Source organism: Ambystoma mexicanum, chromosome 6q (assembly GCF_040938575.1).
Source record: "Ambystoma mexicanum isolate Mex_15411 chromosome 6q, UKY_AmexF1_1, whole genome shotgun sequence".
In the NCBI taxonomy this organism is placed as follows: domain Eukaryota; kingdom Metazoa; phylum Chordata; class Amphibia; order Caudata; family Ambystomatidae; genus Ambystoma; species Ambystoma mexicanum.
Genome location: NC_090937.1, coordinates 1,467,037,007 through 1,467,061,662, shown reverse-complemented (window position 1 = coordinate 1,467,061,662; position 24,656 = coordinate 1,467,037,007). Strand labels below are relative to the sequence as shown.

At 45.7% G+C, this 24,656-nt stretch overlaps 1 protein-coding gene across 1 annotated transcript in view; it reads left to right on the top strand.

Moving 5' to 3' along the window:
• Positions 1–24,656, top strand: part of POLR1A (RNA polymerase I subunit A) — a 1,786,762-nt gene that overhangs the window by 1,075,109 nt on the left and 686,997 nt on the right. The window contains exon 17 of the mRNA XM_069632173.1: positions 8,781–8,863. Coding sequence (XP_069488274.1) covers positions 8,781–8,863 — 83 coding nt within the window. The remainder of the gene's footprint in view (positions 1–8,780; positions 8,864–24,656) is intronic.

Sequence of the window (24,656 nt, the reverse complement as noted above, 5' to 3'; positions counted from 1 at the left end):
CCTAGCTCGCTGCACATTAGGGGTATTATCAGGATACATGACGATCTTGGAGTCATTCCGTTTGATTTCACCTCCCTCTCTCGAGAATTTGAGTATCGTTTCTCTGTCTCGGAAATTTAGAATCTTGGCAATCATTGGGTGTGGGTGTGATCCTGGTGGGGTCATTTTTTGTAGAGAGCGGTGGGCTCTCTCTACTGAGAATCCCTACGTGAGCTTGCCAGGCCCAATCTCTTGAAGTATCATGGACTCTACTTATTCTGTTGGGTTGGTTCTCTCCATTTCTTCCGGAATTCCAAGAATGCGTATATTGTTGCGGCGAGCCCTCCCCTCCACCTCCTCTGATCTCGCCTCTAGTCGGGCAACTTGCCTTTCAAGCGCTTTTTGGTTTTCAAATCTGTGGCGGTGTCTATGGTGTCCTCCAGGTTCACCTCCACTTTGCTACCCTTTCTGTAAGATTACGGGCATCCAGGCGTATTAGCTGCATATCAGCCCTGAATTCGTCTATTTTGGTCTCCATGAATGTCTGAAGTGCCGCAATAGCCTGCAGTACCTGAGTGTTTTTGGGGTCGTCCTCGGGCGGGAGTGGGTCCGTCTGTGTAGTGATTTCATGTTGGGATTGCTGCTTGGGCCTTGTTCCTGAGAAGGAATCCATAATTGTTGTCGCTTTATTCTTGTGTCCTGAGGTAGACATTTTGCTCTTTGTTGCGTGGGTTGTTCCAGTAGTTTCTGACCCAGGCCAGTGTAATGCAAGGTGGCCCTTTGCGCTTTGTGGTGAGCCCTCACTCCCATGTTCCTGGCGTTGGCTCGCTGCCCTGGCGTCGGGCCCTATGTTACCTGGGAGCCCATAAAATTGTGGTCACGAGGGCCCAGTGCTGCCAAACTGTCCTCGGGCGGCGTGCCTCAATTGGGTTTCACTCAACCCGCTGCGCGGTGGGGTAGATTATATTCTTTGGCAGGTATAGAAAGGATCGGTGACAAAATCAGGACGGGAGCTCAGCTCTGCTGCTGCTTCACTCCATGAGCTCCGGCCACACCCCAGTCCAGGGATCAAAGCACCAACAAGGGCCTTCTGTAGAGAGGAGCATGGCTTCAGTGGGATTTGGCTGAGTGCAATACTGGTTGGCTACAACGGTCATCCTCCGGTCATCAGTAGGCTGCCCTTCTTCATAGGGATGTAGGCTCCAGCGATGATCTGACAAATTGCTGCAGGAGTCCTCCTTTTATCCAGGATTTGGACTGAGTTTCTCGGAGCCCACAAGTGGTAAGGATCTGCACTATCCAAACATGGAAAGCCTCTGCCACTACATCTGCCCAGACACACTTTGTCTTGGATGCTGACTAGATTGTGACATAGGAATCTGCCACTCTCTTCCTTTCCACCATACAAATACTACAGCATTTACGCCGGCACAAATGCTGTGGATTCCTATGTAGTTTGCCATCTTTTTGAAGCGGCAAAGAGCAGGTGAGCTCCATAGGAATCCATTGTAAACTCCTCCTGCCATGCGCACATGGCAGGCAGAGTTTGCTCAATTTGTATGGTGGAGTGCAAAAGTGCGGCGTACAACCATGTATGCTGCTTTTTCCACTCCCCTTTTGCACTCCGCTGTGCAAATGAGGAAAAGAAGGCTGAAGAGCGGACCTGTGCACAGTAAAAAAGTGCAAACATAACAGGGAGCCACTGCTGAATTACACAGTGACTCAAAAATGAGTTCCATTGTGTACTACGTAGGCATCCCTGACTCATAGGCCCCTCGAAGCTCCAAAGTGGCTTCATTGCACACCTTATCCTCACTAAAACAGGCAGTTCTGAAAAAAAAGTTATATCTTGCTCACTTCAGCCACATATTTATTTTAAATTGCTATAATCTATTTATTTATTGAAATTATACTTTTCTTTCAAATGTGGTTTTCTTGCAATAGTATGCATATAAAATATCCTACAGAAACAGAGATAGATGGTCTTGGCGCTATTTTATTTTATGTGCCTGGCAGAAGAGTTCAGAGTTCCAGGTCAAATGTCTGTTAGGTGTTATCTTTTCCTTGTACAACAGTCTTTGGCTTTGCTAATTCATTGCACATTTTTCTACTTCGGAGTATGACGGGTGTCCGTAGGCCTAGGGGAACATCTGTCTCTCTCGCCGCGTTCTTGTTGCATGTATTTTACACTTGCTTAGAGTTGCTTTCACTCTTCCGGGATTCCCACCCCACCATGGGCCATTATGTCTCTTGCCCCTACTTGGGGTCGTTTGGCTTTTTCCCTGCCAAGGCTTCTGGGTTCGTCACACTGCCATGGGTTATTTGTTTTTTTACCCCTTTTTGGCATTATGGTGCTTTCACCCTTATGAGTATCTTTCTCTTTCTCACCCCGTCGTGGGGATTGGTACCTCTTAACCCTTTGGGGTTGTGTGGCATTCACCCAGCTAGGGGTCTCTCGGGTCCTCAGCCACTGTGGGTTATTCAACCTCTTATCCCTTCTTGGGGTTGTGTGGATTTTACCCTTTCGAAGGTCTGCCTGTTTCTCAACCCGCTGTGGGGATTTGTGTCTCTTACCCCTTCTTGGGGTTTTCATGCTTTCACACTGCCAAGGGTGGCTTGATTCCTCACCCTGCTGTGGGGTTTTGCTGCGCCTCTCCACTCTCTTCTCTACTCCCAGGAACAGCCACGTACCTTCTGTGTCATGGCAGCATTCGTCACAGGGGGCAATCTCTTCTGCGGCTGTGGAACTGTTACAGCTTCTTCCAACGTTCCCTGCATCAGTTTCTTGTATCAGCCTCTTCGTCGGCCATAGGCATGTCAGTTTGTCAGTGCTGTGGACAGCTACGCTGATTAACTTCCTCCGCTCCGGGCGGTCCTCCTCTATTTGCTCAGTCGATTCCCAACTGTCTCGACTTGTGTAAGCAGCATTCTGTGGGCCCCTTGGACCCTATGACGCTGGCTGCATCGACTTCTCGCGTGTCTTCACCCTCCAGGAGGGATTTGCTCTTCCTTCCCCATTGGTGTTGCTCCTGTGGCGTCTTTACATCGCAAGCTGAATTAAGATTGGTTGATCCGTTGATTCTGCGTTTCTTGTAATGGGTGTCTGATAAGAGGGTCAGAAACCACCAGCCATTTGTGACGAGTCATAAGTGCAATTATATGTGTCAGTCTTCATATAGCCAACAAACACATGGGACTTTTCACATGAGAGAGGATGAACAGGATCACTTTCTGGGGGTTGTATGACCAACAGGGGGAGTCAACACCAGTGGAATCTTGCTTGCCTTGTCCCCTATGGGGTGCTAGGGAGCTTAGTGGTCTCACCGCCCTAGTCCCTAAGGGTATGACTCCACCTTGGGGAGGAGGGATGAATTCCATGAGTAGGCCATTTTTCGAGCCGTTAACTTTTATTTGATGCAGGGACTTTTGGAGAATAAACTTGTTGAGATAGGTATTGTGACGGATCCCTGGTATTCGTCCCTTCTCCCCAGGGGGTGGAGCCTCCCCCTTTGAGGATAGGGCGTGAGCCTGCTCAACATGGCCCTCCCTAGGGGTCTGGGCAAGTGGGACTCCACTGGGAGAGACTCCCCCTTAGTGCACAAGGACTCAAGTTCCTGTGAGGAACTCCCTAACCCACACACCATAGCGTATATGGGATTATCTACTACGAAGAATAATGTGAGCTCTGCCTATTTGGCTGAAGGCAAAGCTGAAACAAACCAGCCTGAAAAAGGAAAAGATGATGTCTCTTTAAGACACGTGTACTTAACTGAGACAAGTGGAGTACCAAGGAGAAGCAGAGAGCATCATGCGCAGGGGAAGCCCCCTGATGTGATCACGGCTTGGAGAGGCAGACCTGAGACGAGCTGCGGAGCCTGCGACTTTCGAGAAGGAGAAGAACACCAGTCTGATACCCCGGAGGTCCGGCGCTTCTAGCAACGTAGAAACCATTTTTTAAGCAGGAGAGCGGAATCCTGTAGCATGTGGTGGCCGTACCACGTTCTCATCATGGTGGGCAGGATGCCCAAACAAACCACACCAAGACCATCAGAGAAGGGAGCATGAACCTCTTCTTAATGCCAGCACCGCGTATACGGCAGCAGCCAGAAGTGAAGCTGAGAATTAAGAGACCGGCAACACTGAGGAACGAGAAGGCAAACATCGAAGAGGAACAACTGTGTGAATGCTATGCCCTGCCACATTTCCCTGCATACAGAGAGGTAACTGCGAGAATGGGAGAAGCGGGAGGCCACTGGGGCAACATTATACAGAGAGAGAAACCCGTCCCAATAATGATGAGATACTAAATATAAAAGTGTATAACTTGAACTGTGCAAAGCAGATAAAGAGAATACTGAATAACCCTGTGTTCGAAGTAGATAAAAGACTGGGAACAAAGACCAGTGAAAGAAGGGAAAATACCCTACGAGTATAAAGGTGAAGAATTAAGAAAGAGAAAGTATCAGCGGCAGAACCAAGGAGGGGAGGGATAGCAAATTGGATCAAACCCCATCCAAGTTAAGAAAGCCTGTATTAACAGACTGTGAGAGGTCTACAAGTTCAAACAAGAATGTGAGAAAGTACAAGACCCAAGAATATTGTTGAAGAGCTACAAGAACTAATCAAGGATATATCCAAAGGCTCGAAGATCGTGTTAGGAACAAACGAAAGAGAGACATTAATATACAAAGATTAACAGAATACCAGGGGTATTAAGCCTAGCCTCATTTAAGTTGGTTGTATTAGTGGTAGGGTCAGGTAGAATTAGGTTTGGACGGAGGACATTATTTCCTTTGGGACTTCCTGACAACAGGCGAGCACCTTTACTTCCTTTAAATAGGCAGGGAATCCCCTCTAGAAGTAGGGAAAGAATGGTCTTCTTATAAGTTTATTAAAAGCAAGTTAGAATGTCCTTAACGTGTCCGACTCCTATTTCCGACCCGCAACAATAGTCAGTGTCATTTTCTTAGCATGGGGGAAGATTTGGTCAACTTTGCTAGTCCCTGTTATGAGGCATACAGCAGCGAGTTGAAAGAAGGCCATATAGGGTAGGGGCCAGGTGTGTGGACGGGATCCTGTTGAGGAAGATGTGCCTTCAATTGAGGTGTCAGATTACCAGGGCCTGGACCGTGATTCTCAAGTCATCAAGTGATAGTAAGGGTTTTATCTTTTGGAAGAATGCTAATTGATATCAGGTGGTTTGGGTTTTTACCGTGAGGAGAGATTTCTGTCAATAATAAACCCAATAATATGTACATGGGGCCAACTTGGGTTTGAATCCATCAAGTTAATCTACTTTCAATCTCTGGGGCATCATGCCAGGACGTAAGGTTTCAAGTCACTCAGTTTTGATTGAGTTTTAAATGCCCCATCACACTTCTTGGTCATTGCCTTGGGCATAGTCTTTAGATCTTTCTTTGCTTTGGCATTTGTCTTTGCCTTGGATGTCAAACTGCTACCGGGGGAACGTTGACAAAGAGTACATTTTTCCTCTCCTGTTTGAGGGGCCTTGTGCTAAGCCTGACTGCTATCCGAGTGTTCTGTCTTCAGTTCTGGTCTGCGATCCATTTGTGGGTTTTGCAAACGTGGCTTGTGACATTGAAGTATTTTGCATGTGGCTTCAAGCAAGTCTGCATCAAGTTGAAAATGATGTGCAGTTTTTCCTGAGGACTACCCGTTTATGGAGCAAAACTAAACACTCCTCATTGCTCAGTGTACAGTTTTAAATGTGTGCTATGTGTTAGATGGGATCCTAGTTGGCCTTGATTGATCCCTCACCATTGCCTAGGAGCGGACTGGGAAAGCCCTGAGGACCCTGCATCCCTCACCCCCCTCAATCACATAGGCTTGTATTCTTGGTACCACACACTTTGAAAGTTTGAAGAGTCCAAGTACAACAGTGGCAGTGCTGTTTTTCAGCTATTGTTCCGGTGGCCGCCATAAAGTGCTGCAGAGAAGCAGAATACAGGTGCCCACTGGATGAGGAAAGGGAGAAGAGTTGAAGCTGTAGTTTAGTGCAGCTGTGTTGTTCAGTCAGTAAACTTCCTGTACCAAACAAATGGAGTTGGTGTCCAATGGTCACATTTTGTGGAAGTGTTGGACGACACTTGTATAGCTCTTTGGTTCTGTAATGATAGTCATTGGGCTCTGTAAGTTACTGGTGCTGAAGGCTTTCCAATGCTCCCACCTCTTCATGACTGTTGAGTGATATATGCTGAGGTTGCCATCAAGGCTTGGTTGTGCGTGCTTTGAATCACATCTGAATGTCAAACAAAGCAATGGAGTAAACTCACAGGGAAAATGGGAATATTGGGAGTTTAGTATGAACTCCGCTTTCAATCTCCATGGAGCATTCCTTCAAACATTGGAAGGTAACTTGTCATGAGTGTTTGCCATATTCTGAATTTCTTGGGTTAAAAACTCAAGGCATAGATGCTGCTCAGAAACCCCAGACTTGGAATATCTGACTAGATCAGATTTGTGCTTGCCTGTTCTGTGTCTTCAGAGGCAGGCAGAAGCCATGACAATATGATGTCCCAAGTTTCCTTTCACACAAAGGAGAACAGGGTTTAGCTAGGGAAGTCGTACTGCATTTTAAATTAAGAGCTGCCTCTAGGGCCCACCTCTGGATTCAGCAAACTGAATCTCCCTATCAGGCATTTTTATACTTCTGTAACCAATCAAAAGGGCACACACAGCTATCCGTGTAAAGATACTTGCACACATACGTGTCCCAGATGAGGCTTGTTGCTAAACCAGTCAGGAAAAGTAAAAAATACAGTGCTACATGCCAGCGGTACAGTCCAGAGCCTGCAACCTTGCGGTTTGGTTGGGATTTAGGCCAGAGGTCTGGCAAAGTCTACAGAGTTTGAAATTCATATTTAATTAGAATTGATCATTGGTTAAGGTTGCCACTAAGAAAGATGACTAAAACCAACTTATTCTTGCAATAGATGCATAAGGATACCTTCCACCTCCAACCATATATTTATGGAATGCCGACAGAAGATAAGCAACAATGTGTATTTAGCTCATGAAAAAGCAGTTGATTTTGGGCATTTGAAAGTGTGTGTATATATTTCAGAGCCTTGTGAATCTGTTAAGATGCACATGCTTTGCATAGCCTGCTATCTAGAAGATGGTTAGGAGTGTTACCGGCTGTTTACTGCGAAAGTAAATCGGTATTGACAGGGGGTCCCTGTCAAATTATCCCTACTCTATGTTTAGAGGCACCCATGGTGCACTACATGTTGCCGTCCTTCGATTTTATTTTTCTACTATCTGTGTGATCTGAGGAGTTGGACAGGATATTTCTATTTTGAGATGGAAAGCGCTTTGCTACTACCAATGTTCCAGATTGAGTTTAAGGCGTCGACATTGAAACAATCCATCCAACGCTGCTGTAGACTTCAAATCTGGCCATGTGCCGCACACAGCAAGGTGTAAGTCTCATTATAGAAAGCTTTACATTTGTACCCACAGGCTCACCCCTGGCATCGTTTCACTAGATGGAGAAAACTCTATTCAATACCAGTGTTCACTGGCACCATACTCACGAGGCTTGTAACCTCTGCCTCCCGCATTACCCAGCTGAGAAAGACTGCCTGGCATATGAACAACTTAGGCCCAAGACACTTAAATCCTGCATGCTTAGCCGCTGGGCGGTAAGCCATATGGAGGATGAAAAGGCAGGTGCCATAGCGGGTGTTAAAGCCCATGCCTGGAAAGAGGTAAAAGTGGACATGTCAGCAGGAGGGTCTCCTGAGAACCAGAGGAAGCCACTCGAAGGGGAACTGATAATATTCCCCTACAGCCAGGGCACATATGTATATTGTCCAGGCCCCTGTAGGGTTGCACCCCCTAAATTACCAAGGTTTTTGCTTGCCAAACACACTGCTCTGGCAAAGGTGTCAAAACCTTCTACCAAATGAACTTCAAGATATTGGCACTGAACTTCAAGATATTGGTCCTGACTCCAATGTTTCCATGTTAGTGCACCATCTAAACATGGCGTCATGATGATCGCCCATTGAAACCTGGCACCAAGCAGATGAAAATTTCTACCAAACATGGTCACCCGAACGAGCTCACTGTAAAGGAAGGTGCCCATGTCAACGCCCTTTTACTTTGGAAGTTAACAGCTAGATTGCAGGGTGTACAAAGCATGTCACTCACAAAAATACAAGCCACAGAAAGACTATTATTGGGTAAGTAATGTGTATCATATATATTTATGTTGCAATTAAGTGGGGTCTTTGTAAGGTGACATGTAGCTCTCCCAAATTCACTGTCACCTGTGGCTAAAAACGTAATCAATTCCCTGTGGACAGGATCCCCTGAGTCCACTGGCAATTAAAAAGGTTAATAAGGTCTTTGGGTGGAGGAGTCACCCTATTTACATAAGACACAAAAATGAATGGAGACTGAAGAAAAGCAGAACCCCATGCATGTTGCTTATGAGCGCATTTTATACACACATTGTGAACGGAAGATGGCACAGGGGCAACATGCTGGTCTTGGAAGCCAAGACCATGCAGTGCAACAGCGGTTCGAATCCCGGATTCACGCTTAGAAACTGAATTTGGGTATATAGTATTAGGTGCGTTATAATAAATAAAATACACGTACTATATTAATTACAAAAATGATCGTGCTCCAAGGAGATTTAAAATGGTAATAGTTACATTAACTCACCGGTTATCTTAAGCATTCATCTAGACTTTAGATCCTTTCAATTACTAATCAATTATATTAAATAATGTATGTACATTAATGATAGCTTTTCTACCTTTTCGTTTCAGGAGTTGAAGATATTCTGGTTAGAACCAAAGCGAACTTAAAAAGGCATAAAATTGTTGAAGAATCCATGTACTGTGGTGCCAGGGTAAGGTTCGAATTCAGGCTGTTACCTGTGTGATTTTAATGTAGTTTTGCTGTGTCTTGTCAAGCCTACGATCTGGGGTCTAGGAATGGAAAGAAGTAGCTTAACCCAGTACAAGAGTAGCAGCAACAAATAAACATATTATATGCTACACTATTTGGAACCAAGGCTACATGCATTTAGGCATTATAGACAGATTTTTAGTAAGATGCCATAACTTGATGGCATTCCTAAATTGGAGGTTTTCTCATGGATTCTAGACAAAATTACAGTCCCTATAGAATACCCTACTTTTTTCGGTGTAAGAGTGTCTAAGCTATACTGCATTTTTAAGTGGATAAATCTATTGATTGAAGCATTAGGGAGGTAAGAACTTCTTCAAGGGAGCAGCATAGGTAAGGTAGTGGTAGAGAATATAAGGCAAATCTATTTTAAATGTATGCCACACCTTACAGCAGGATTCAAAATGTTTGAGACTTGGTTCTTTCGGTAATGAGCAAAACTATCGCTTGCCCAAGGTGTAGAGGGAATATTGGGTTTCAGGATTTGTTCAACTGTGCATGTTGGGTATTGCATACCAGTTGTAAAACAGCTTGTATTCTGCTGCCCCACCCTGGGGAACAGAAGCAGGATAGTGGAGCGCTGCCCAAAATGATTGTGTGGGCACTGCTTAAATGTTTGAGGGGTCCTATACTTGTCTGTAGAGTACCCATTCATAAGGGGAGACATGAAAGGCAAAAGAGTAAGGTTGGGTTTGTATGCAAGACACCCAAACATCAGCGTTTGGAATATGTTTGGGAAAGGCCTATATATTGCTAGTTTATATAAAAATGGTTTCTATTTTGAAGCTGTGGGAGTGTGTTTGTTATGTTTTTATTCTCTGAGGAACACAGCCCGCGCCACAATGCTAACCCTGGATGCAGTATATGGGGGATCCCATAGAGCCTCTCCCCCAGCAAGTGGAAAGACCAGGAGTGAAGGACACAGGGACAAGGAAGCTGTGACATTCAGGAGGTTGCCAAAACAGGGCTGCCTGATTCTGAGATGGCACTGTCATGATGCCTACCTCCAAGGAGCCAGGTCCGACCCAGCAACCCCAGAGGCAGGCATCATTTCCCCCAGGGGAGTGCCAGCGGGCCCAAGCTGGGGCCCTTTGGAGCCTTAGGCGCCAGGCTCATGTTGGACCTCTGTCCTGGCGCCTTAGGCGCCAGGCTCATAAAGCTAGACATGTGTTCAAGTGTTTCAATGTGCACTTACCTGATGCAGACCATGCTGCCACATCCAGGCCCTCTTGAGGCCTGAATGGAACTACTTTACCTGTGGGACTACTTTCCACCCGGGTGTGGTCGGGGAAGGATACATACCTGATCGGAGGAAGGATACACACTTGGAACTTCTTCCAAAGCTATTTAAACCACACCCAATCAGCAAATCACGCTTCGCGTTGTTCTGCTCCTCGCAGCTGGACGCTCACCGTGTCAGCTCCTGCATCTGGACTTCAGCCACGCCTGTCAGCATCCTGGGTCACCTGCAAAGGGTGACAAGAGACCTTACCAGCTAAATCTGCACCACGGAGACATCACACCGACGATCCTGAAAAGGAAGACATCATTTTTAAAAGCATTTCGTTACGATCGCTGCAGCGCTGCATTTCACTCACCTTTCCTGGGTGCCTCCATCTTCAGCAGCGATCATCCGGATACACAGCCACTTCCCAGAGCCTAGAGAAAAAGACAAGAATAAGAGGTGAGAGAAGGAAGGGAATAAGACTTACCTGTTGGGTCATTCCCATTTCATTTCGGGTCTTGCCGCTTCCAGGCGTTTTCCGGACCCCGGCCCCTATGGGGAAAAAAGACAGACATTGAATGAGCGTATGCAAAGACAGTTCCCGAGCGCTCATCCAGAACTAACCTGCCATTTACTGGAACTGGAACTGCACGTTTCACTTCGGGTCGGCGCCATATCTCCGGCATTCCGAACCCCGGCCCCTAAGGGGAAAAAAGACATAAGCATTAGCGCTTGCTGCAATAAGACAATGAACATTATTATTAAGGTTGGACTTTTGAACTTACAACAGAACTTTTACAGAGCCTTACCTGAATAGTCAAGCTTACCTGAACTCCCATCAATCCTCAATCCAGTGAAGTAACTGGGTTTCAACGCGCCCCTGCATCTGAAGCAGGATGGAGAGCTCATCCTTCCTGACCCTAAGGTGAGACTTCACGGGGAATCGTGGAAGGGTATCGTGGAGGGTTGAAAGAGAGTGGGAGGCTTGAGCATAACTCAGTCAGTAGGTAATACTCCCTTTTCACGCACAGGGGAATATTCCTGCGAGCCAGAGAAGCCAGAGTAGAGGGCCCTTCCTGTCCATCTTCAGAGTCCTGCGCTTCACCATTGAAGAAGCATCAGCACTCGAAGCCAGACCTGCGCCTCTGTGGGAATCAGGTGAGCGTTACAGGCACCTCCACTATTTACCATCTCGACACACACAACCGCAGGCCACAACGAATGACCCAAACAGCATTTGGCACACATGCAAAGGGGAAGGCTACAATCCCTGTCAAATCAATCCACCTCCCCTACTGCCAAGTGGGCTGAGGTATACCCTGCAAAATCATGAATGCCCCAATTCCGTCATGGTCCTGGTTATAAAGAATTTCTGGTACACCACCCAAGAAAGGGTACCCCGGGAGGAGGACAGAAAAGTGTAGTAATGCAAAGTGAGTTGGGAAGGATGAGGGCAAGTTAAGAGGAGGGAGGTAGAAGGGCAAGTTGGAGCACAAATAGGGAAAGTTGAAGGAGAAGGCGGAAAACAAAAGGATTGCAAGGGAGAGGTTGGAGCTGGAGGTAGGAGAGATCAAGAATCGGGAGAAGAAAAGCAGAGCTGGGAGAAGAAGATTGGAGCAGGAGGAGGAAAACGCTGAGGAGTAGGAAAGAAGCAGCAGTGTGAGGAGAAACCTGCTGCTGGATGAGCAAGAGAGAGAAAGGAGTCGGGTGGGTCAGAATACCAGGGAGCTTTCGGGGAGGGCCCAAGTAGAAACCGATGAGTAACCCATTCTTTATATACTCCAGTAAGTCATCCTGCTCACAAATCACTGTAGATTCTGGCCTATGTAAAAGGTTGGAAGTGAAAACGAGAGGAAATGAGAGCAACTCTGCTGGGGAGGGTAACTTCCTGGGTCCAGGGAAAAGGCATTAGGTCCCTCAGAACATGAGTGGAGAAGGGGAAGGAAAGATAGGTGAGAAAGAAAATGGCATTTGCTGCCTACAATTCGTAATATGAGGAATCCTGCCATGGTCTACTGAAGGCTGTAGCCCACGTGTGAGCTGGTACCTGATCCTGTGGTAGTATCCTGTTGCATCTTAACCCGTGGTCAGCTCCTCAGGGCCTGAACCTATAGTGGGCTCTTGATTGACCTATGCCTATGGTTGTCTCTGAACCCTGCATACCGTCTTCGGGTGGCAGGTGTGACATAATGACTTAAAATTCACCCAAAAGTGGCTGGAAAGAAATTCACCAATTATCTGGATACTGGTGTACACGGACCAGGAGGACCCACGTTTGCTACACCCCACTGCAGAAGGGTTCTGGACAGTGGGACTCTTCAGGAACTGCCAGCAGTTTTGTGTGAATCATTCATGGAGATCTACCCCTGACTACATATTGTTGTAGACCAGGAAACTGAGATCCGGCCCATGGTCCTACTTGAGGTTGGCCGATGGTCCTACTTGAGGTTAGGTATTTTTAACTTTCATGTGACTTTAATGCATTTTTGTGTCCATGGCTTGGTAGACCTATATTCTTTCAATATGCTCTATGACTATGTTTTGACCTAAGTACATGAGCTTAGAAAGTGAGGAGACACAGTGGCATGCATGGCTCTGCTATGCTGGCTTTGTACCATGCATGTGTGAAGTGAAGATCCAAGATGATAGCAGACTCAGATAAAGGCTTGGTCTAGGGCCTCTTTGATAAGAGATGGGTCCCACAAAGGATGTTGAAGCCACTGTAAAGTACAATGCAGCCAATCATGTGCGTACACACAAAATCCCCCACGCCAGATATCACTTGAACAAGGGCAAGTCCTGGTGGTGGAGCCAAGGCACTACCTAACGGCAAGCCATTTCAAGGACTGTAGGACATATGGAGACATTGGAGTTGCCGTGCTGGAGGCTGGAGAAAAGAGGGCAGGGAGACAGAGGTGAAGCCGACAAAAAGAGAATGAGACTGGAGAAAGCTGTAGAGGAGGCCGAAGAGACGGGAAAGTTCCCAAGAGAGGTTATGCCTCAAGTCCATGTTGGGAGGAAGGAGTTACAGAAGACTCCAGAGGAGAAGCGACATCGCCGAATTAGGCTTGAACAGTCAAGAAAGAGTAGGCATGCTCCCGGCCGGAGAGAAGGGAGTTGAGCCCAGGAGGAGGAATGAGCACATGCCCAAAGCATTGAGGAGGTGGGAGAACAGATAGACAGGGAAATACAAGGAAGATCAAAGGAGAGGAGCGGAAGTTGTGGGATACATTTACCCGCTCAGCAGAATTCCCCTATATCTCCAAGCTGCATTTCAGCAGTTGCCAGCATAATGGCTGCACTGGCTCCTTTCAGCACCATTGCCTCGCATCAAACTGCGTTTTGCAGCTTCAAAATGACGGCTGCACTGTCTTGCCAAACACCTATTGGGCAAGATGGAACAGGGAGCACACTGAACAAGGCTGCCAGTGTGTTTTCTTACATGACACCAAGGAAGAGAATTTAAAAGCAGCGCTGCTTTGCTGCTAGCAGAAATTTCCCATTGAAAAAGGAAATATTTTACATTTAAAATGATGTCGCCCTGATGCTCTTTTTATCTGTTCAACATTACACTGCTTTTATCAGTGAGAGCCTGCTATCCTCATCCATATTCAGATTGTGCTCCAGCAGAAGAGAGCAGTATCACTGAATGACAGGCTGTGGCAGGCAAGACCTAGGAAATTACCAGAAACTTTACTCTCAGCCCCACGGAAAAATGCTTGATTTTTGCTATAAAGTGTCAAAAATAAACCCTTCAAAAGAAACCCTAGCTCTCTGTGCTTATGTCAATGTCAGTGGACATTTGCCTTGAACATACTGCTGTGTAAGAGAAACTGGCTAGGGCTGCAAACAATGTTTGAAATCCAGATGGGAGAGAAAAACGAATTTGAAGGGGACATCCCAGCAGAATTCACCACATGTCAAAATGTGCTTTTGCAAAAGGGAAACATGCCTGTTTTAAAAGTACAGTGGAATTAAGGCCCTGTCTTGTAAATGTAAGGGGGTGTGGGTAAAATCTAGATAATCTTTTATTTTAACAGACTTGCTTCTGATTCAGAATAAAATAAAATGAGTAATTAAATGCATTGGCTGTACTCGGGAACTAGCCAAACAGGTTTCCTGCTCAGTTTACATGTATATTTGAGTGATGACAACAAGAGTGGCCTGCCCCCCAAAAGGAGCCACAAAGGGATTTTCGGACCACATACGTGTTACTTTCTGCCCTTGGAAACTTTGAATGGCTAAGAGGAAGAATATCACACCCCCATCAGACTTCTTTCTGGGCTTCAGCTTGAGACAATAGATTCTGGGACACCTATGTGTTACTTTGGAAGTGACACTTTCCATTCACTCAAACTGGGGAAACTCCAGGGCAGCCTTGGGCTAAACTCAAATTTGGCGGTAGACTAGAAAAAATGGTCCCTGTTGAAGGACAAAGGCCATCCTATTTTGGCTCAAAGACCATTTAATAAATAAACGTTAAAGACTGTTAATACTATAACCGGACAATGCAGTAATGTAAAAGTTTTACAGTTTAAAGGTAATTTCCGTGGCTTTCAAACAAGATATTGTGGCTGTCCATAGCATGTATGGGACGTAAACGCCAGGAGAATGTGAATCATGGTGAAAGTACATTTGGTGGAACGTTAAAAATTTATGGAAATGTGCCTTATGATAATATGTATACATGCTTAAAATTGTGGGATTTTGGCTGAAGCGGTTCCCACTAAAAAACTGTGAAAAACTATTAGAAGGACAAAATAATGTCGTACAGACCTGGGAGTGGCAACACTATGCTCTGTATGCAATATGCAATGTGTCTGTAATTCTACCAAGTCCCACAACTGTGCAAATGTGTGATTTATGTTAAGATTGATTTTAGGCAAAAAGGACTGTGGGATGGCTCTACACGTCATAAAAACACAACCCCATAAACTGAGTCCCCTCCTGGAGGAGGCGACCAACAAAGGCTGACCTATCCAGTTCTTCGTGTTGGTCGAGCTTAGTCCTCCCCCAACAATGAATCCTGTGAGTCATCTGTCTTATAAAAAGGGGAAGCTGACAGACAGGGAAGTCGCTCTTCTGACTTTTCCAGCGCATCCAGACATTCCAGATCCAACCTGCAGATTCCAGACTCCACTGCCAGAAAAGGGATAGTTGGTTCAGGCCCTCCTATCCAGGCAGAACCACCCTTCATAACTTAACCCCATAACAAAATCCCACTAACTCAGGGAGAAGAGGTGAAAAGCTCTGGTACTCTTTTTGAGAGTATCCTGTGACCAGACCGGCTTTTTGCCCCACTACCTGCATGCCGCTGTGCCTTTACCAGACGCTTGCCCAGCTGTCTTCCTTTAGGAGAGCCCACCGCTGTGATCAGTGCACAGATATTGCCTCACCGTCCAGAAACCCGGTTGGCTGTCCCAAATCCCAAACTCAAGAGTGGATTGTTAGTATTTCCCTATCCCATAGCCACACATTGCCTACACCATCTTGATACTTTGTCTTTGTTCCACTCTCGAAGTAATCCTTTCCATAGCCTGATAACTTGTCTGAAACTGTTTGAATTCTCTGTGCATCCTGTCCTTGATTTCATAGTGTTAGCTCCATTATGCCATTCACTTCTGTCTTGCATAGATCATAAGTGCATAGTCATATTTTTCATAATTTAAATTAATTCCCACATATAGCTGAACGCAGGGTGAAAAGGTTAAGTTGCAAATTAACCTTGGAGCGTACCGTGTCTTTCTTTAACAATCTAGTCTTGATGATCTAGTTTAAGTAAAACTTGTCTTTTCTGTCCAACCCGATTTTCTCTTTTAACTGCTTTATTTTCCCAAAACCGAACCTCCTTCCATACTGAAAATCTCATCCAGTTATTCAGGTAGAGTCACTCTTTCATTTCTATATTATCCCTGTTATATGCATATATCACCCAGCCTAGAAACCGCATTCCGATTCTGTCTATCACACCCGTTTAAAAAAAAAAAGATTTTGACATTTAAAACTGAAATAAAGTGTAAAATGCCACTTTTCAACATGTGGTTTGGCGACACTGTGTTCTTCCTTTCAAGTTGCTTTCTGATCTATATGCCCTTTATTGATACCTTGCCTTGTAGTTTCTAGTGATATTACATCCCTGATACTGTGATAAATCATATTTACCTCCTTGATTCAACTGCACATCCATTAAATTAAGTGCCATTTTATGCAATTGCAAAGGGTTTTAAAGTCTAATTTAAAATTTTGTGAAGGAAGGTTGGATTTTAATTCTGTTTGATGCCTAATATCCCTGATCCATTGCTGCTCCTTTCTATCCACTCAAAATTTGATCAATAGGGGTTTGAGAGTGCATTGCAGGGGGAAATCTTAACTCGGGTGCTATCTACCTGAATAGAAAGTGTTTCTATTTATTTGTACTTTGGATAGGTTCTTGTAGAAAGTCAACCAAGTGTTTTTCATTAGTTTACATTGTATGTATCACCCCATTGGTGATTTCAGCCCAATAGTCAAACTGTGTGATTTTTCTTTGAATTTAAAATAAATAAATATTGTAGTCCCACCAACCGACCTGGTTCATGGTCCAATGTGACCCGGGGTATTTGTAAAAGGGGGTTAGAGACGGGTTGGGTGCCAGATCAATTTGAATTCGTTGAAAATAAAGAAAAAGTATTCTAATTGAGTGCTACATCTTAGGCTAAGGGCAAGAGTCCTGGTCCGGTGTGACGCCTGATTGGAATCCTTTACAAAGTGGAGACACCCTTGAAATGGGTTCATCCTACACCATCAAAGAGACAGATAAAGGTGGGTTATTGGCAAACAGAGCCAGGTCCCCTAAACAAGGAGAAGAGCTACAATATGAAAACGAACATACAGGGTAGCCTAAGTGTCTCAGAAAAACTCTGGGGCTTGGCCTGATGATCCCAAGTCCTCCCTCCTTGCTTCTGATTAAGTCTAACATGTAAGCAGACCTAGACTCTGAGGTCCAGATGGAACGGTTTCCCAAGAATCAGAAAAGTAAAACACAACCCAAAGGACCACAAATCAGAAAATAAGTGCAAGGTCACTTAAACCCTCAGACTCTGTGTGACTGGTATGCTTCCAGGATGGGACACTGGACTGAGAGACTTTTTATTGCATCAATATAACTTGTATTTGCATTCAAAGACTTTTTGCTGTATTTGAATAAACCGAAAAGCCATGTTTGTATATTTATTTGTTAATATCTGTGGAATATATTGCACATGATATGCATATGTATATATGCGGTTTATACAATATCGCGTTGAAGGGGTTGTACATTTAGTGAATAATTGAAATACAACTGTTTAGCATTCTAGCCAATGAAAACACTTAATGTTTACTATTATAATGCTGTTGTTTTTGTAACTGGATGCGTGGATTGATTGTTCTATACCAATGTGAAATTAATGTTACCTATCAGGTTTTATTATTATGTAGTTGCTATCTTGTTTTGTATTGGTAAGATATTGTTTTTTAATACTTTCACAAAGGCACATGTGGTCAGTTGGTGTGTGGACTTCAAAACACACTGTTGATGTGTTCCCTTTGTGTGTTGTCATAAATGGCCTCAAGAACACACCAACTCTTGAAGACAGCACACATTTTTTTTAATGAAATGGTGGAGAAGGACTTCCCAAGGGCTATCCCTTTCTCACTCGTCCCCTGTGGGCTTTTCTCCTGCCTAGCCTAGGCAGTCCTAAACTCCAGGAAAGTCACTAGAGATTGGTAACCCCCACTATCTAGCAACTGACTGACTAATAGTGATAGCCTAAAGGCAAACACCCTATCTAGGGGATTCTTTAAGTACCTATCCAGGTGTCCCGCAAACCAACAATATTTATTTCCATTTCCCAGACTTCACTTGTCCATTCCTCCCAAACCTTAGTATTCCTCACCCTGGTCTACTCTCTACCTCGTTCCCCTTCCTTCTACTCTGCTCAGGGATAACACATTTGTCTTGGAAAGAAGACAATGTGGATCAGCACAGGTTTGCTACCTGGTCCCGCGCTTAGCGGCTGGACTCCGGCATTATGGGCTAGATGAAAAAAAGAATGTTTATTTGTTGTACTCTCCTCCCTGTTCTTCCACCCACTGTCTCGCCCTTCTCTCTCACACACTTTTCTGTCTCTCTGATGTTTGTCTGTCTCTCTCTCTCTCTCTTCCTCTTCTCCTTTCTTCTGTCCTCCAAGCTATCCCCTACCACACTTACCACCACCACACTTTCCGGCCATTGCTCTCTATCATTCTTTTTAAAAATGTTGTTTTTGCGATCTAGTCAAAAATAGGACTTTTCACATATACGTAACATAAAATTAAACAATCAATCAAAAGGTAGGGAAGGAAAAAAAACAGAACATCAGTTCTTTATTTTCTTACAAAACCTAAAATCGGAGCACTTTCAATACTTCAATGGTAAGACCTACTTCATGTCCACCTATCGGTCTTTCCCAAAAAAGAGTCTGAGCACAACCACTTTACCCTGTCCACGAACCGAACAGCCTCTCAGTGCCGCATTACCCCTGCCATCGATCATTAAACGCTTTAGGGACTGCGTTAGCTCCTCATTACATATAGAGCAAAAATTGGCTCCACTGGAAGGCTTCTGACTAATTGACTGAATTTCAGCAGAGCCGTAAAAATTCTGACCTCAATTTAGAATTTTTGAAGCGTGTCAAATAATTTGGCAAGAAACCTCTTAGTTTATCGTAGATTGATAAAGATCTTGAAAGTGTCAATCTACGCATGTGTGCTATCGTTTGAATCCAGCCCATTCACGCCAAAGCCATCCTAACACCCACAGGATTCATAACTAGGTCATTCACCACTCGATCACTCTGTTGCAAGATCTTAATTGCATATTTTTCCAGTTGAACCAGGACGGGGCAAGATCCCTGTTTTAGCACGAGCGATATGTCCTCATACAAAGAATCAGCATGAGGTACAACTATACATCTGTATGATGAAATGTTCTTCCAGTCCGTATACATCTGTAGGGATTATAAACCTAATTCATACCTCTGACGTACCTGAGGAAGGCTCAATACCTTCCTCCAAATCTTCCCTTCCACTATGGACCACTTCCGTTCTTGGGATTGAGATTTTATATCCAATCCATACAGTAACAATGGGATGACCTTTAATTTATAGAATAGTACATGGGGAGTTATTGAGAATTTATAGTAGGTATTACTTAGTGTTTACATTTGGCATACCAACTGGGCCAATTTGCTCTCTACATCCCTTTCAAACTGAGCAAATGTTGAATATGAGCTCAGCCTGAAACCCAAACAAGTGACTTCTTTCGCCAAGGGAACCGTTTGTTCTAATAGAGTCCACTTATAATTTGAGGCAGACTTCAGCAGCCTTTTAAAGATGACAATATTAGATTTAGCTGGATTTACTTGAAGATCATTTATGGAGGCATTATTAACAAAGCACTCAAGAGACTTGGTAGGCCTATTGGCGTATAACCCAGGAGGACTATATTGTCTGCGTAGGCTACCCAATTGATAGATTCAGAACCTATTTTTGGACTAGCCAACAATGGTTGGTCTAGTGCTTCTGAAAGGTCAGCTAAATAGAGGTTAAAGCAGCAGAGGGCAATGATGCACCCCTGCCTCACTCCTCTCCCACTTGCAACAAAGCCAGACAAATCCCCCATGAGCATTTAATCTAACTCGTAAATTAGAGTTCTCGTGCATACCCACAAGTATTGCCAGCAAAGAATTTGGTAGGCCCCACAATTCTGGCTAATGCCAGAGCCTCTCCCTGTTAATCATGTGAAAGGCCTTGAAGAGATCTAGCCAGGCCCCATATAATACTGGACCACCCTTCATCCGACACGTATTTGACATGATGGACATCACCAGCCGGATCCCTGTGGATCCCTGTGGCCCAACAACCCTGCAAAATCTGGCCGCCCGATTCTTCCATCCTGCCTGGCCCTACAGAGCTGCCTGGAGAGGCATCTCACCATGCAGCCTGCTGATTGGCTGCGTGGCGTAATGAATTCCCAGGAACAACGTAGCCGGGAGGTGACGCTGGGCCTAAGGGGAAGGGCTGGTGTTAGTCAAAGCCGCAGGTTGTGCCCCCACTCCATCTGGGTACATGATCTGCACCTGCCTCCATTACCACGGGTCCCTGTGGCCCAACAACCCTGCAAAATATGTCCGCCAGCTTCTTCCATCCGGCCTGGCACTATGAGCTGCCCGAGATGCTCCACACCATGTAGCCTGCTGCATGGCGTAACAAATCCACAGGAACAACGTAGCCGGGAGGCGACGCCGGGCTTTGGGATGCCTGTGCCTGACCGATGCCATCCCTTCGAACATTTGTCTGACTCTGCCACCATGCCGCAGGTACTCCACAACGTAAGACTTGCCTCTCCAAACTTTTTTCAACACGAGTAACAAGTTGACCACTGACAAACTGCTCTATTATCGACGTCCCATAAATATCTGGTACCCTAAGGTATCGATTTTGCAAAAACCGCATTTTACTGTTCTGTCACATATGCACTGTATTATCATTGAAAACTTGCTACTCTCGGTCCGTGTCCAATGAAGTGGTAGCGCGTGTTGTTTGACCCCCCCACCCTTGGTCGCCCGTATGCACGCTTTGTCTCCCCCCTACCCCATGGTCGCCTTATGCTTGTGGTACTCTCCCCCCCACCGCTGGTCGCCCGTATGCATGCTTGGTCTCCCCCTACCTCATGGTCGCCCGTTTGCAAGTACTGTATCCCCCTGCACCCATGGTCTCCTGTATGCGTGAGTTGTTCTCCCCCCACCCCCTGGTCGCCCGTATGCAAGTACCCTCTGAGAGCAATTATAGCAAAGATCCTGAATTACAGGGACAGGGATAAGATCTTGGAATTCTTCCGGAAAGGAGGGACGATAACAAGAGCGTCTGCGACCATCACTGCCTACCCTGACTACACTATGCTGGTACAGAGACAGCGATATAGCTATGTGGCGAACAAGAGGAGACTTTGCGCGGCTGATTTTAAATGCATGCTCTTGTATCCCGCAAAGCTCAAGATTTTACACAAAGGCAAGATGCATTTTTTTGACACCCCGGAGGACGCGGCGACATGGTTGGACGCACATGGCTGTCCGGAACAAGATGAGGTGCGAGGCTGAGAAGAACACGATAAGTGATTAAACAGCCATGCATGATAAAAGGTGGGTGTGGCTAGAATAGACAGTAATGGGAAACTGTAACATGTGACATTTGAACACGCTTGACTGGAATATAGAACGTGAAATGCAATATGGGCGGCGTTAGGCGCGCTTAGCTTAACGAAAAAAGGAGTAACAGGATGGAGCCACCCTAACCCCTGGAAGTAGAAGTAGAAGTAGAAGTAGAATAGTAGGACCGCCACTAGGGCTATATCTCCCTGCTGAGGCGAGAGTACGGCAATTGCTGGAAAAGGGCTAGATGCGGGGGTGCCTGAGATCCAGGGTTGGAGCTGGGCAACAGTTGGGGAGGGGTAGAGCTAAGAGGGGATTGAAGGGCGAGTTGGGGCAGGTGGGGAAGGGGGGAGGGGGAGTTGGGGAGTGTGGTGGGGCTGGGAAGGGGGGTGCGGGAAGGAGTGGGGTGAAGGGGAAGTGTTTATAGTTAGGGGAAGTTTGTATTGGAGAACGAGCCTACATGTAAGGGGTGAAACCTTAGACATGGACTGTACTTGCGGAGGGAGGAGCGGGATCCTAATGTTAATGTTATGGGGGATCTTAAAGTAGTTACTTGGAATGTTAGGGGGCTCAATAGCTATTTAAAACGGAATAAGGTCATGATGTATCTGCGTAGGCAGAAAATAGACATAGCCTTGATACAAGAGACTCACCTCACACATGAAAAGCTGGAGGTGATCCGGAAGAAGTGGAAGGGGACTGTTGTAGGCGCAACATACTCGGCCTATGCTAGAGGGGTGATTACCTGGGTTGCACCGCATGTCCCGTTTCAGCTATTGCAATCTGCAGTTGAGACATTCGGGAGGATGGTTATAATAAGAGGGCTGGTGGAAAACAAGGAAATGTGTATTATAAACACATATGCCCCGAATCAGGACATGGTGGTATACTTTAGGACCCTATATCACAAACTCAGCATGTGCTTGGGGGGGGGGGGCTGTGATTTGGGGAGGAGACTTTAACTGCGCACTAAACCCGAAAATAGACATATCAGATGGCAAAATAGATAGGCCCACTCCGGCCGCTAGGGCACTGCAGTCATTGTTAACAGATTTTGGGTTCGAGGACCCATGGAGGTCTCACCATCGGCAGGATAGACAATATTCGCACTATTCAGCTCCACAAAATTTACATACCAGGCTGAACTACGTGTTTGTCACATAAGAGCTCATTACAGAAATAGCGCAGATAGAATATAAAGCGAGGGCCCTTTCAGACCACTCGCCGCTGATACTGGTATGGCAATACCGACCCCCGAGAGAAAAGATACCGACATGGCTCCTCAGAGCAGAGGCGTTGAAAGATACTATTTTTAGGGAGGACATGAGAGAGGAAATAATAAGCTATTTTGGGATCAACACTGGCAGTGTTGAGACAGCGGGCATGCTCTGGGAAGCCTTTAAAGTGGTAGTGAGGGGGATAGCTATAGCCAAGTCCAAGGGACTACAAGGAGGGAATCTTAGTCGAACTACAAGAAGCAGAAACTGAGCTAGAAATAGTGTTGAAAAGGGGAGGTAATACCAAGGAAGATAATGAAGCAATACTTCGGCTGCAACAGAAATGCGCGGGACAATGGGTGAGATTCTGCAATCTCAACTATAAAAAGTACATAGAGAGACAGCATGCAGGAGAGGACAAACCAGGGAGAGCCCTGGCATGGCTATATAAGAGCGAGACCCCCAGACCCACGATCAGAACGATAACGAAGGATGATGGGCGCATAGTGGACACCCAAGAAGGAGTTAATCAGGAATTTGCAGATTATTACCAACTCCTGTACGTAGATGAAGGGGAAAGTGATAGCAAGGAAATAAGAGAAACACTGGAGGATATTGGATTAGCGCAGAAGAGTGAGAGGAGCTGGACGCTCAATTACTATAGTGGAAATGTAAGAGGTAGTGAAGCAGCTACCCACCAGTAAGACCCCGGGGGCTGATGGACTCCCTAGCGAATGAGGTACTCGCCCTCCCCCCCCTCTGCTTTTAGAGATGCTAAATGAGGCACACGAAGTGGGAAGGCTACAAGAGTCCCTAAGAGGCAATTATCATAGCACTTCCCAAACCAAATAAGCCTGGTTATGATTGCGGCTCATATAGACCCCTATCAATGTTGAATCAGGATAGTAAAATATTAACAGCGGTCCTGGCAAACAGAATGAGAAGGATCATCGATAAATTAATACACCCCGATCAGACCGGCTATGTCCCCAATAGGAACATAACCAACAATCTTAGACGACTCCATCGAGTCATTGAACACGCAAACGAGGATACGGGCGAAATGGCAATAGTATCGCTGGACGCAATAAAGGCCTTTGACTCTGTCAAATGGCCATGGCTGATTGCGGCCCTCACCAACTATGGAATAGGACCTGGGTATCTCAAATGGGCCAAACTATTATATAGCGCGCCGCTGGCTAGGTTTAAAACAGGAGCAGTGATATCAGAGAGGTGGCAACTCAGTAGAGGCACTAGGCAGGGATGCCTGTGGTCCCCCATGCTGTATATTTGCACCCTAGAGCCCCTGGCGATATGCCTGAGGCAACAGTATGACATAATAGGCATCACCATAAAAGGGGAACCACATTTAATTTCCTTGTATGGTAACGATATGTTGTTGTATCTACGTTACCCGGAAGAAAACATCCAGTATGTTCTGGAAGTGATGGAGCGATTTGCAAGGCTGTCTGGCATAGCTGTGAACCCAAAGGGAGGTCAGCACGTTTTGATATCTTGGGATAGACATATATGATACGGTGGAAGCAGAGCATCAACATAACACTGAGAAAGCGATCAAGAATATTGAAAATAGTATGAAGTTCTGGGTGAAGCTCCCCTGGCGATGATGGGACGAGGGGCAATGCTTAAAATGGTGGTCCTGCCAAGACTGTTGCACTATTTTGGGAACATCCCATACTTGATATCAAGGCGATTCTTTGCTAGGATAAATAACATATGCAGGGAATTCCTCTGGCATGGGACGAGGAACAGAGTGGCCCTTTGGAAGCTACAAAACTCACATTAGAAAGGGGGTATACAACTGCCAAACTATGAAATCTGTTACATAGCAAGTCAGCTGCAATATGTAGCTAAATGGCTTTCTGAAGAACCAACCTCAGAGTCCAGGCTGTTCCGATTGGACTGTGCCTCATTCTTCCTAAAAGAAATGATGTAGTTGCCCGGATCGAATATGCAAAGACGCCCAAAGATGATGATACTCGGGTGGGCGATATGTTGTAGAGCCTGTCAGATAATGAGAATCCATCCCTGTGTTCCCCGCAAGTGCCATTAGTTGCACTG